This window comes from Bos grunniens, chromosome 3 (assembly GCF_055505025.1).
Source record: "Bos grunniens cultivar Pamir isolate PY7600 chromosome 3, Bosgru_T2T1.0, whole genome shotgun sequence".
NCBI classification, from domain to species: domain Eukaryota; kingdom Metazoa; phylum Chordata; class Mammalia; order Artiodactyla; family Bovidae; genus Bos; species Bos grunniens.
The window spans coordinates 18,822,143-18,834,499 of record NC_141167.1 but is presented as its reverse complement, the minus strand read 5'-3'; the positions used below and the strand labels follow the sequence as shown (position 1 = coordinate 18,834,499).

Below are 12,357 nucleotides of genomic sequence, written 5' to 3'. Positions count from 1 at the left end.
AGAAGCTGCTCTAAGATGTGAGCAGCGTACAGGACACCCAGGGGGCTGCACAGTCTGGACTGGAATGCTGGTTACTAAGGGTTTCAGCGAAACCATATGGAAAGACTAAAATGAGGAAGGGCTGGGTCTGGGCTCCGACTAGTCTCACATCCTGGGCTGCTGGGAGCCACTGGGAAGGAGTGCTTGGTGGTTGCAGCTCATACTCAATTTGCAGAAGATGTCTTCTAAACCCTGGGAAGTCCATCAATTACGGGGATTCTGCTTTGATATGGAACACATCCCAGGACGTGCTGAGAGACGCGCTCTCCCGTAGCTGTTAGCAACATTTGTCTACAGACTTGCCAAGCATGTTGAAGATAAGGAGTGATCTGACATGACTTTTAGAACTGAGGGAAAACGGCAAAGGAATGGCACAATCTGGCTTTTTCCTGTGAGCTGGGGTGAGAGGTCATGAGGAATAAGAGAAGGGAGCAGAAGTGTGGAGATTTTGATTCCCATCTCAAGTAGATGATCATGTGTTTTCTAACCCCAAAGGTTTCTGTGCCTGCCTGTCCGGAGGGACAGCCAATCAGAGGGAAAATCCTATGGGCACTCAGGTTCCACCCCTCCGGGCTTCTCGCCTGTGACCTGGCCTACTTGTCCACCATCCCCTGCCCTTTCCTTGGCCCCGGCCATCACCCAGCAGGGGCGAGATGGTCATTTCAGAAAACAAGGCAGGGCCAGTAGAGCATGCCCTTAGGAAGACAGGTCACAGCGGCGCCTGCTCCATGTCCCTTCTCTCCTGTATTCTTCAACGGTGCCCCCTCTGTTGGCTCTTTCCCATGGAACAGAAACATGTTCAAGTCTCCACCTTATTTTAAATTCCTGCCTTGCCTCCCACCTTCCTTTAGTTTCTGCCGGATCTATTTGCTTCTCCCTTCATTGCCAGGCGACTTGAAAGAGGAGTGCCTCCCGGCTCCTCCAGCTTAATATCCTTTCATGTTTCCACTTCCTCTGGTTTCCTACTCCTGTCTCCACTGAAAGCACTTTCACTAGCCACTGATGACCCCGTGGCAGCCAAACCTGGTGATCCTTTTCGGTCCTCTTCTCCACTGTATTACCTGGCACTGAGGACCAAGTAATGGTGAGTGACTCGGTCCTCCCCCAGCTTCTCAGCAGTCTTCGGTAAAGGAAGGCTCCTGAGTGGGACTCACCATCGCTGGGCAGTGGTACCCGCTGACGGGAGTGGAAGGGGGTCTCGCTACGCCACAGGTCTTCTTCGCTCTCAGCCACCAGAAGAGAGTTGCACACATGACTGTCGTGCAGGTCCTGAAGAAGCAGCCGCTGAGAGAAGAAGGAACCAGCTCTCAGGGAACTGAAATACTCCCGCATACACTGCTGGTGGTGGTGGAGGGGGTGATCAAAGGCTAGAGAGAATGCCCATTATCACTGGGGGTCGGAGGTCAAAAAGAGCATCAGTAATCACTGGGAGCTCAGAGATGGTGTCTGACAGTCACTGGGCTCTGGGTGCTACAGCCAGTGAGGGACATCTGTCCCTCCTCTTTGCCAGAATCTATTTACTGCCCTTCAGATCTCAGCTTAAAAATCTCTTCTTCCCAGCTTTCCCTGACACTGCAGATGGTCAGATCCCTGTTAAGTGTTCTCACAGTCTCTGCTTTTCCTCTGCAGAAGCCTTCACAATTGCAGCGGAAATAATTTGTGTGCTTTAGTGGTTTCATATCCATCTCTCCCCATTTGACATAAGCTTCCCTCTGTCTTAATTCATTATCTCATCCCTAATGCTAGCTGAGTGCAATGAGAGGGAGCATCTCACAGTCACTGGAAGGGAATGAGAGAGTAACCCACTCTGGGGGTGGGTTGGGAGAGCTCCTCAGGTTGTAAGGACACTGGGGAGTAATAGCATCCCAGTAACTAAGGGTCAAAGAAAATGTCCAAGTTGGATCAACAGCCTCCGAAAGTCAAGTTCCTAGAAACTCCTTCCTTATCTGGGCTGCATCCCATGCCTGGAGAGCCCTGCCCCTTACCTGGTTGACCTCCCTGCAGATCTCCCCAACTCGCCTCACCAGGAGCTGCTGCAGGTGGCGACACTCGGTGCCTGGCCCCCCATCCTCCCGAATCAGGCTCCTGGGGAGGATACATCAGACACAGAATTGCAGTGGGGCGGGAGAGGCGGGAGGGGGTCATGGGAGGAAGGACCAAGAGGAGGGAAAGGAAGGAGGACTGGACAAGGGGAAGTAAACATGAAGGGAACTAGGAAAGATGGAATTCTCAACAGCAATTCTGGAAGTCTGGGCTCCAGGCTGGCCTCACAGCCTCCACGTAGGTACCACCTGAGGTTTCCCTCATGCAGTTCACCTCTTCTTTATCCTCCGATCTTCTTTGTCAGAATGGTGGGCCTCCCTTCTCTTAACATGCCCACCCCCATGATTAGAGATGCCTAAGTATGACGCTGCTGCTTACTAACTGGGACCTTGAGCAAGCATAATATAGCCTATGTGTGCTGGAGTTTCTTCATTCTGACCATAAGGATAATAACACTTCACAGGTATGTTACAGATCAAATGAGTGATCCATATAACAAGCAGCACAGTGCCTGCCACATGGCAAGTACTTGTTAAATACTACCTATTATCCCTTATTTTTATATGCCTACAGCTCCTGAGCTGCTGTGAACTATAGATTCTCTTAATGCTTGGCTAGGAGCCAAAATCCTCATCAGCTTTTCAACTCCATTAGAAGAGCGGAGTGATACGCTTTGTTACAACCTGTGGGAAGTGGTCAGGAGCCCCCAACCTCAGAGCACAAGTCAGATCCCTACCCAAAACCTGAGTCCCAAGTCTAGCCTTCTAACAACACTGAAGAGGGGAGTTGTGGGACCAGGGAGAGGCTAACGTCGGCGTCAGGGTGCAGGCCCAGCTTTTCCTTACCTCGCATGTGCGTACACTTCCACACGGTCCTGCAGCACCCGGACAATGAGCCAGAAGTCAGGCAGGCAGGGTCCAGGGAGGCCTACGAGCGAAGGCTGTGGAGGTGGAGGCCCAGGCGGGGTCCGCAACATGAAAGGGGGCTTCTCACCTGGGGTCTCACTGGGACCCTCACTGTCTGAGCCACTGCTGCCACCATCGTAACCTGTGTCAAACATGCTCAAGTTCGACCTTACCCTTAGGCTCATGTGAGCCCCAAATGCATCAGCTTGGTGGGCCCCCCTGGGTTAGTCCCTACTGATGGACCTGCCCAGACCTTTCACTATGCGGCCCTGAGTCCACTTCCCATCAGCTTGGTCTTCCCTGCTCTGCTCCAACTTACCTAGGTGGTCCGAGTCCACACTGCCCTGACTGGACATGAGACTGAGTCCCCGGCTGGGCCCAGGCTGGCTCCCTGGGAAGAGAAGGGAAAGCCTGGAGCCTCTCTCAATCCTGCCAAGGACGCTTTCTGAACATGGGTGCAGGGCCAGGGAGGTGCAAGTCCTCTCTTACCTCCTTGGGGCAGGTTGGGCAGACTGATGAGCAGGGGGCTCTGAGAATCCTCTGGGGAGCCAGGGGCTTGGGGGCTGGCTGTCAGGGCCTGAGGGTCAGGAGGTCAGGTTGGAGCACAGCCCCATACTTCCACCACCACCCGCTCCTTTCGCAGGTCAGCCCAGGCAAGACTCACCTCCCCTTCAAGGCCTTCAGCCCTGTCCTCCTGGCTGCGCCAAGCCCAGGCCGGGGAAGTCCCAAGCTCCCTGTGGGACCCACCTGGCTGTTGGCCCACTGCCACAAAGAAGAAGCCACTGTCAGGGTCCTCAAGAAGAACGTGACCAGGGAGGTGGAGGCGGCGGAACTCCTAGGGAGCAGGAGCCAGGCAGAGGTTAGGCAGGAGCAGCTCTCCCTACTGGTGGGCCCCACACTTCCTCATCAGACCCCTCACAAGTAGCCAGTGAAGCACAAGCTAGCATCCCCGTTGTTATGAAAAGGCTCAGTGACTCGCCCAAGACTCAACAGGCCCGGGGGCAAGGGTGAGCTGCCAGGCATGGGGTCAGAGTCAGACCACAGGGTGAGGAGGTGGACTCCAACCGAGAGAGGGCCTTCTGGTTCTATTCATGCAGCCTGGGGAAGGACGGGCCCCAGGGTGACCAGGGAGCGTCTCGAGGGCAGCATACCTCCTTAAACTGTGTGAGAGAACGCTCTGGCCCAAACACAAAACTCAGGGGCAGCGTTTGGCGCAGGCAGGTGGAGCGTCCGGGTGAGCTGTGGATGTGGGCGGCTGCGCGGTGCAGGGCCGGGCTCTGGGGGATGCCCCCTCTTCGGAGCGCCCCCACCATCTCATCCTCCAGCAGCCAGCGGATCTACAGTCAGAGAGCGATGCAGGGAGTGGTGAGGGGCACCCCCCACGCCGACTGGGGCATCACTGTACTCCTCTATCAGAAGACACTGGAAGAGACTCTGCCTCACAGACTGGGACAGGCCTCACTGGACCCCAGAATAAAGGGGGTGTCTTATGTCACCATCTGATGGAAAGGGTGTCAGTTACAGTGCTGAGGGGTGGTTACTTAGGCTGGGGGAGGGAAGGCCCTCACCTCACTCATGGTCGTCTCAACAGCCAGTCTGTGGGGTGTGGCCAAATTAGACAGTCCTGGGTGCCTAATTGGAAGAAAGGTTTACATACTGGTTTCCAGAGGACAAAAACCAATGGGGAGCAAGGAAGTCTAAGAGGGAGATAGGAAATACCTGTCTTCTCCTGGCGGTGGAAGTGGGGGCCCCAGCCCATCATCGGATGGCTGCCCTGGGGACCGTGGGAAGGACGCACTGCTTTCAGAAGTTGACCTGAACAGAACAGGAGCAAAGATCAAAGGTCAGCACCTATCATCCTCCCAAGGCCTCCTCCGCAATCCTTTCTTGGAATCCTTAAGGTACCTTTGGTCCCCAGGCACCCCTAAACTCCTTAATGGTTCCCATTAAGGATCCCAAGGCCCCAGATCCCCCACCAAACTTGCTGCCACACCGGTGGTGCTGAGGATCTGAGGTCGGGGGAAGCTCCACTTCCAGGGGCAAGGTCAGCACAAAGACGTCCAGAGTGACACTGAGGTCCCGCAGAGCAACTCGGCCTCCAATAGGGGGGCCCTCCAGGCTAGAAAGCACCTGGCCTGGGAGAGGGGGGAGGTTAGGGGTCACTGGAGCCCTGGGACAAGCACAGATTCCAAGTGTCTAGGGCTAAAGAGTTATACCCAGAGGCTCTCTCCCACCCCCAGACAGGCAGGCAGGCTGGACCAGGTCCTATGGCCCTCCCCTGGGGACCTCTAGACTCACCCAGGCAGGTGGGCAGGCTGCACACAGGTACTGAGCTGTGCTGGCCACGCAGCCGCACGGAGCACGTGAGGTGCAGGAAGAGCGGCGGTAGGTCATGCGCCAGGCTCTCAGGCCCCGTGGGGGAGTCGCCCCCCAGGATACTGAAGGAGTCTTCGTCCGGGTTCACGGTGTCTACATCTGACAGTGAGGCACAGTCCAGCCCAGCAGGCCCCAGGTCTGGTTCACGGCTCTCGCGGTACTCCACTTCCAGCTCTGGGTCACTCTCGGTGACCACGCAGCAGGCAGATGCGTCTCCTGGAGACACATGTCACGTGGTCAACAGGAGAGGCTGGCGGCGGAGGCCCTGGATGCTGGCTGGAAGCAGCCTTTACCCCGTACCCACTGGCCTATGTACCTTCCTCTCCCATGAGCTCAGCCTCTGAAAACTCCAAGTCACTGACTTTTCTGTCGACTGTGTCCCGGGGGCCCTCATCCTGGGCAAGAGAAAGGGACAGCTTGACCTGAGGTGGGGCCTCAGGGGACCAAGCATCAGGGATCAGGAGGATCTGGGTGGGCCAAGCAGGCTTTCAGGGGCTACAGGCTGTGGGGAGGGAGGGAGGGAGGTAAGGGAGATGGCCGCTCACCTCACGCCTGCTGGATGGAGGGCAATAGAAGAAGTAGTGGGGGTTGGAGGGCACGGTGCGGAAGTGGAGACTGCTGATCTCCAGGAACTTCTCCTGTTTGGGGTTAGAAGGCTACGATGTCAGCTGCTATTTGGCTGAGCCTACACACCCCCAACCATGAGGGACCACTGCCCAGCCAGGGCTCTGTCTCTCTGCCCTCACCTGGATGAGGCTGTGAAGAGCATCATGGGCCTCTCCTCTGAGCTGGCAGACATCTGTCAGAGAGATCTCCAGGCCCGGGTCTGGATGCCCAGGGACACGGGTGCTCTGAAACTCAGGCTCGCTTAGGTCCTCGGTCTCTATGCTGAGCAGGGTGGGGGGTAGTGAAGTGTTAGGAAGCATTGCGTCCTAGAGGAGCCTGCTTCCCAAGTGGGAGCAGCACACGATGGTCTGCCTCCGCCTCTCAGAAGGGTGCTGAGCACAGGACACTCGCAGGAGAGGGCGGGAGAACCCACCCACCCGTCTCCGCTCTAACCGCCATATTGCTTGGTGGCTGGACATTTCTGTGCAACAGAGTGAGTAAGGCTGATTCCTGGCTTTCAGCAGGTGGAGGGAGAGGTCATTCATCGTGGAAGAGAGACCCAGGTGGAGAAGCAAGGTTTGGTGGGAAAAGTGCACTCATCTGGGGGGCATGAAAGGTGGGGGATGCAGACCTCCAGAGAGGGAACTGGGCACCACCAGTGTACTCAGCCCTCTGCTCCTTCCGTTCCCCCAGTGCTGACCCCTGCAGACACCAGACACACAGCTGTCTGCCTGCCTGCCTCTCTCACTCAACAGTTTCTGTCTGAGACTCAGCAGTTTAGGGGATTATCACTACAATCTGGATGTCCTCGGACAAGCTTCTGCTTTCTCTGATGGCCACTGGCAACTCCCCACCACTAACCTAGCTCAACACTCCACACCAAAACAGGAAAGCTGGGAGAACCAGGAGAGTAAGACGGGGAGACTGCTGCCCATGTTGAATGGGAGACAGAAGCCTGGGCAGGAGGTGGGAAACCAGTGACCAAGCATGCCTGGTCGCTTCCCCAGGGCAAGAGGCCCCGGGCTATAGGGGCTTCGTCTGTGTGCCCCCTTATACATCATTCAAGAACCATCCCAACCTGGACTCAGAAGCCAGGACAGCTCGTTCCCGAGGCTCGGGGCCCTCCTCCATGCTGCTGCTGAAGAGCCCTGGGCTGAGAGGACCAGGGCTTGGGGGTGCATGAGGCAAACCCCGAGTGTGGCCACACAGCGCGAGCAGAAAGGGGGTGATGTCTATTTCCTGCAGCAGCTCCTCACAGGCATCCACTGCTATCAGCAGGTCCTGCGAGGTCACACTCTGTGCTTGCTGCAAGCTCCGGAACAGCCCTGGGGGAAGCAGAAGGGGCCACGAGGTCAAGCTCTGCGAGGACCTCTCCAGTCCCCATGGCCGTCATCTGCAAAGTGGGCTCCTCCTTGCCGCGGCGTCACGCTCACCGCGGACGTAGCATCGCTGTGCGTGCTCCTGTAGCAAGGCACAGTGGCTGGCTGCCCCCTTGTGCCTGGGCTCCATCCAGGCTGAGGAGAGGGAAGGCTGGTCGAGGAACTGAGTCCTAGGAAGGGAAGGAAAGAGAGGGCTTGGCCAGCTCCCCTCAGTGACAGCCCACACTCAACCATCCCCACCTTCCAGTGGATTGTCCCTAGGTCCCTACCAAAGGCAGTGATGGCCCAGAGACTTCAGCTGATGCACTGAAGGAAGTCTAGCACTGGGCAGGCAGGACATGGCCAAGAAGCTGAGCTCCTGACACTGATCATCAACTTGTGTGTCTCTCCCCTTGAGCCATGGCTGGGGGCCGTGGTTGGCTGGGGGCGGGGAAAGGACCCAGGTCAACACAGAGGGCACTCACCGGAAGACGAGATCTCGGGGTGGCTGAGGGGGCTGCATGCCAATCATCTGCTCCCTCAATGCTTCCAGAGAACAGCTATAGATGTAGACAGGACACCGGGTCCAGGGCCCATCTGCACCCTCTGTCTGTGAAGCCTGGCGCCCAGGGTAAGCTGGTACGTCCTGACGGAAGGGTGGGCTCAGCTCTCCTGGATTCTGGGCACTGTCTGTGGGCAAGAGGTAGCCCATGGCATCCAGCCCTCTGTTCCCGTTCCCGCTGCTGCTTAGCTGACTTAAGAGTCAGCAGACTTACCACTGGCTGGGGTGACACTGAGGGTGGGGACCTGGGACTTTGTCACCGTGACCCCAGTTCCCGCCAGATCTTTCGGGCTGGGGGCCCCGTTCCAATCTTCAAACTTAGGCCTCATCTCCTCTTGAGGGGGTCCCTCTAGGCCATATGAAGCCAGATGTAGGACATCTGCAGAAGAAAAGTGAGACATAACTCAGAGCCGCCTGGCGGGCCAGTGAGGGAGCTGAGGGGATGCGTGGGAGAGGTCAACAGTCAGTACCTGAGAAGGTCGCGGGGAGGAAAGTCAGAAAAACATGCTGGGGGGTCACAAGCCTTGCATAGCAGCGCCACTGAGGGGGCTGGGCAGAGCTGACGGGCCCGGGAGTTTCAGGAGGGCCTGGACTCTGTACAAGAGAAGCAAAATCAGAGCCGCCTGAAGGGACCACCCAGTGCCCACTTCCTTCCTCTGCCCGAGACTCCACGCTCAGGGACAGCTTGCAACACTGGCGACCAAGAGGAACGACGGCACCCTGTCAGTGGCGGGCGGCACTGAGCCTGCCCAGACTTAGAAAGCTGGGGAGGAACATGTGGGGACGGCAGGAGGTCACCATGATGAAAGGCCCGATGCACCAGTGCTGACCAGGTTGGGAAGACCGGGGTCTCCGATGGCCTGGGCGCTGCTGCCTGCTTGATCCTTTAGGATCCCAGGGTCCCCCACTGGTGGCCCCTCTGGACCTACAATGAAGGTAGAGGTGGATGGGAGAGCAGAGCTCTGAGATGCAGGAAACGGGAGGCCAGAACCCAGCCGGGAACCGCTCTGTAGAGTCTGGTGCCTGGAAAGAGGCGGGGGCTCACCTGGACTGTGGCGGGTCCGCCGAAGCACCTCGCGCAGGAAGGCCGCCTGGTCGGCGGCGGGCAGCGGGAGCTCCCGGTCACTCAGCTCCTGGCCCAGGCAGCCATGCAGCAGGCACAGCACCATGTCATTGGCGGGACAGGGCCCCTCGGCAGGAGGGACGCCCTCTGGCTCTGCCCAACACACACTCCACTCAGCACCCAGGGCCTCCTGCTGCCCAGCGCCCCCGGCTCCGCCCCGGCCAGCCCGGCCCTCCTGCAGCCGCCGCCCCTGACACCCTCTGCTCCTTCGCAGACTCATCTGCTTTCTGTGCTCTAATACCCCTTGGCTGGCCGGCTCTCTAGGCACAAGGTTCACCCACCTCTGGAAAGCAGGAGGAAGAACATCTGGAGCTGCTGGCACTGAGGCAACAGTCCCATGAGGTCAAAACGGAAAGGGATCTCGTGGACGCAGGCGTCTCTTCCCTGGTCCAATCCTGGGAGGGCAGTGAGGGTGGGGGAGACGAGTGCAGGGAGGCCTGGAGTTCCCGTCTGCAGCTGGCTTCTCCCCACTCCTCCCCTGCTCCTGCCCAGAGGCCCCTCCCCACTGACCGGCAGAGACCCTTGGCTCCAGGGGCAGGGGACTCCACTCCTTGCTCTGGCAGAGCTGTATCAGGTACTCGAAGCTCAGCATGGAGCCTATGCAGGCAGCGTCCCGAGGGTGGAGCTAGGGGAGGAGTAGCAGAGGGCAGGGGTGAACCCCAGCTTCCAGCTCTCAAGGAAGCCCCACCAACACAGACATTCAGAACACAGAGACTGAGAGGGACCAGGAAGCCATCAGGCTGTGCTACTCCCAGGGGACTAGGGAGCGGTGGGGTCCTCCGAGGCCACTCACAGCTCGAGGGATCTCACAGTACGTCAAGTCCTGGAGGTGCCTCCAGCTCTCAGGGCCGGGTCCCACCCGTCCATGCTGTGGCTCCACCCACACCTCGGTGACCAGGTTGAGTTCCGAGTCCCCCTCCAGGGCCTCCACCTCCACATCGTTGTCATCATCTGTTGAGAAGCTAAAGGAGGAAGGACTCTAAGCCTGGAAGAAAGGAGAGTCCAACCCACCACCACCTGGTCAGGAGTTGGTCCACAGAGGGTGGGAAGGCCAGGGCTCACGGGACAGCCACAATTCACACACGGCCTTCTGTCACTGTATCTGCCCCATGAAGCGTCTAAAGACAGTATCCCCTGCCCTGACTTTCAAGGTTGGGAGACAGACCTTCAGGGCGCAGTAGGGGGAAGGGGAACTGGAGCAAAGTGGCTCCGGGGGTCGGGCCTCACCTGTCCTTGGTGGAGGTTGAATGAGGCGGGAAGAGGATGTACTGGACCACGCACGTGTGCCTCTCCTCGGCCACAGCCTGCCCCGGGGGCTCGTTCTGAGACAGGAGGGGAGAGTTTAGACCCACCCCAGCCCTGGCCTTCAGAACTTTAGGCCCCTCGCCACACTCCTGGGATTGGCCTCAGGCCACAGGGTCCCAGTGAGGCAGTGTTTCCATCAGCGCCGAACCCGCTCAGAGGTGAGTAGCCCTGAGATGACGATGGACCTTGGTGGGATGTGAGGGATGGCACGTACCTGAATCGGGAGCTCCAGGACCATGGTGATGATGCCTTCCCCACTGCAGGCGAAATGGAACCCTTCCGAGAGCCGAACTCTGAGGCCCCAGAGAAGCAGCAGTGGGATGGGATGAGATGGGGAGAGACATTCAGCATACAACCCCTGGCTTCTGATGCCACTTAAGACGCCCACTTTCCAGTGGCCATCCAGGCAGACTTGTCTGCTGGTGGCCCTGTTCAAACCACTGGTCCTTTAGGGGCAGCAGGTCCAATGAGAACTAGGGGCCAAAGTCACCAAGTTGTGGGGAAAGATGGTGGGCAGGGGAGCAGCGTGCCAGCTCTGTGCTGGCTCTTCTGCAGAGCTGGGGCCTCAGAGATGAGGGCAGAGAGAGGGACCATGTCTGGCTTAGGCTTTCTGCCAGCATCCAAGCCCAGCATTGATGCTTGCTCCCTCCCTGCCCCCCGTAGCCCGGTAGGTTGAGTGACGTACTCAGTGAGGATGGAAAGGAGCTGGGCGATGGCGCTGAGCGGCAGCGCAGGGGCCAGTCCTGACGGGACGCTCCAGAGCCAGCGCTGGTGGTACAGGTAGCGGGACAGTGATGCCAGGCTAGAAGAGGCTGAGCGGCCCGACACCAAGGGCAGTGGCCCCGGTGGCTCCAGGGTCAGCAAGAAGGGTGCCCGGTAGTCCAGGGGCAGCTTCTCATACCTGGGCAACAAGGGCAATTCCCAATTGACCTCTACTCATGCCCAGCTCATGTTCCTGGCCTGTCCTCACCCTCTCTACCAACCTGATGAGCAGCTTGTCCAGTGGCTTATGCAGGACCACAAGGCAGGGCCGGTCAGACAGGGCCTGCTGTGGCCCCAGCGTTGGGGGGGACTTGGAGGGAGAGTTGCCTCCACCGGTGCCCCCCAGCCCTTTTCGTTTCACCTTGGGTGTTGGCTCCTTGCTTTGAACCCGGTGGGGGAAACGCAGGCGCAGGATTTCTTCCCGCAAGTCCGACACAATCTGAGGGGAAACTGTGATCACAACCTCCTGCTCCCATCTGCTATGGACATGCAGAAGGGGTCCACAGACGAGGCGGGAGAGCCTGGTGCCGCATGGCTTATTGGTCTGGGGGGCTCCTCCTTCGACTGGCCCCTGGGAGTACTGGGGAGAAGGAGCCTGTTGACACTCTAGGGCTTGTGGGTCGGAGAGTGAGCTGGGGCCCCGCTCACCTTGTGCCGAGCCTGTGCTGGTGTGCCGATGAGGAAACCCAGGCGGAGCACCATGCACGGGGCCTTGGAGATGATGCGGACCATGTAGAAGGAGGAGGGGGGCTGGTCTGGGGCACTGGGGAGAAATGGAGGGTCCGTGAGCAGCCCTCGGCTGGGAGAAGATGGGTTTAGGAGGAAGGAGGGAGAGGGTCTGGGGTGAGAGGAAGAGACACGGGATGGGGGGAGGAGGGGACATCACCGCGCCCACCTGGAGAGCAGCTTCACATAGGAATAGCCCTCAACTAGCACGAAGCTGCTCCAGTCACGGAGCAGGGAGGTCAGCGAGGAGTGCGAGATCCTGCACTGGACGGTGCTGTATCGGCCGTTGCTGCCCGGGGTGTGCAGGTGCTTGGGGATGGGCCTGGGGAGAGGGTGTGCGGTGAGGTCAGCCGGCCCGGCCCCAGGCTGGGGGAGGGGGACAGGCTGCTACTTCTCTCTTCCAGGCCCTGTCTGAGGGTCTGGAGGCTCAAGAGCAGGAGGGCTAGGACAGCTGGAGCTTTCCTTGGCCAAGTCGGTACGGGCTCATCCACTGCCTCCCTTCCCCATCACTCCGCGTCCCTCCCGTGCCCCGCTCCTCCACCCCAGCTGTGG

The 12,357-nt window shown here is 58.8% G+C and overlaps 1 protein-coding gene across 7 annotated transcripts in view; it reads right to left on the bottom strand.

Moving 5' to 3' along the window:
• Positions 1–12,357, bottom strand: part of SZT2 (SZT2 subunit of KICSTOR complex) — a 52,780-nt gene that overhangs the window by 16,234 nt on the left and 24,189 nt on the right. For 4 of the 7 annotated variants that reach the window (XR_015157496.1, XM_086383496.1, XM_086383470.1 and 1 more), the window contains 30 exons: positions 11,975–12,127; positions 11,728–11,842; positions 11,301–11,518; positions 11,003–11,218; positions 10,532–10,610; positions 10,240–10,334; positions 9,806–9,974; positions 9,523–9,637; positions 9,294–9,407; positions 8,935–9,105; positions 8,720–8,814; positions 8,360–8,483; positions 8,104–8,268; positions 7,813–8,017; positions 7,403–7,518; positions 7,048–7,294; positions 6,110–6,251; positions 5,909–6,001; positions 5,680–5,758; positions 5,286–5,579; positions 4,981–5,122; positions 4,707–4,802; positions 4,556–4,619; positions 4,139–4,324; positions 3,652–3,822; positions 3,477–3,564; positions 3,307–3,378; positions 2,928–3,129; positions 2,025–2,124; positions 1,194–1,323 (listed from right to left, as the gene is read on the bottom strand). Coding sequence is in view for 4 of the 7 variants with exons in the window: in XM_086383496.1 (XP_086239622.1) it covers positions 1,194–1,323; positions 2,025–2,124; positions 2,928–3,129; positions 3,307–3,378; positions 3,477–3,564; positions 3,652–3,822; positions 4,139–4,324; positions 4,556–4,619; positions 4,707–4,802; positions 4,981–5,122; positions 5,286–5,579; positions 5,680–5,758; positions 5,909–6,001; positions 6,110–6,251; positions 7,048–7,294; positions 7,403–7,518; positions 7,813–8,017; positions 8,104–8,268; positions 8,360–8,483; positions 8,720–8,814; positions 8,935–9,105; positions 9,294–9,407; positions 9,523–9,637; positions 9,806–9,974; positions 10,240–10,334; positions 10,532–10,610; positions 11,003–11,218; positions 11,301–11,518; positions 11,728–11,842; positions 11,975–12,127 (4,256 nt within the window). In the remaining 3 variants the exon portion in view is untranslated. Of the gene's footprint in view, positions 1–1,193; positions 1,324–2,024; positions 2,125–2,927; positions 3,130–3,306; positions 3,399–3,476; positions 3,565–3,651; positions 3,823–4,138; positions 4,325–4,555; positions 4,620–4,706; positions 4,803–4,980; positions 5,123–5,285; positions 5,580–5,679; positions 5,759–5,908; positions 6,002–6,109; positions 6,252–7,047; positions 7,295–7,402; positions 7,519–7,812; positions 8,018–8,103; positions 8,269–8,359; positions 8,484–8,719; positions 8,815–8,934; positions 9,106–9,293; positions 9,408–9,522; positions 9,638–9,805; positions 9,975–10,239; positions 10,335–10,531; positions 10,611–11,002; positions 11,219–11,300; positions 11,519–11,727; positions 11,843–11,974; positions 12,128–12,357 lie in introns of all 7 variants that reach the window. The other 3 variants (XR_015157499.1, XR_015157503.1, XM_086383479.1) reach the window with 3 other exon arrangements.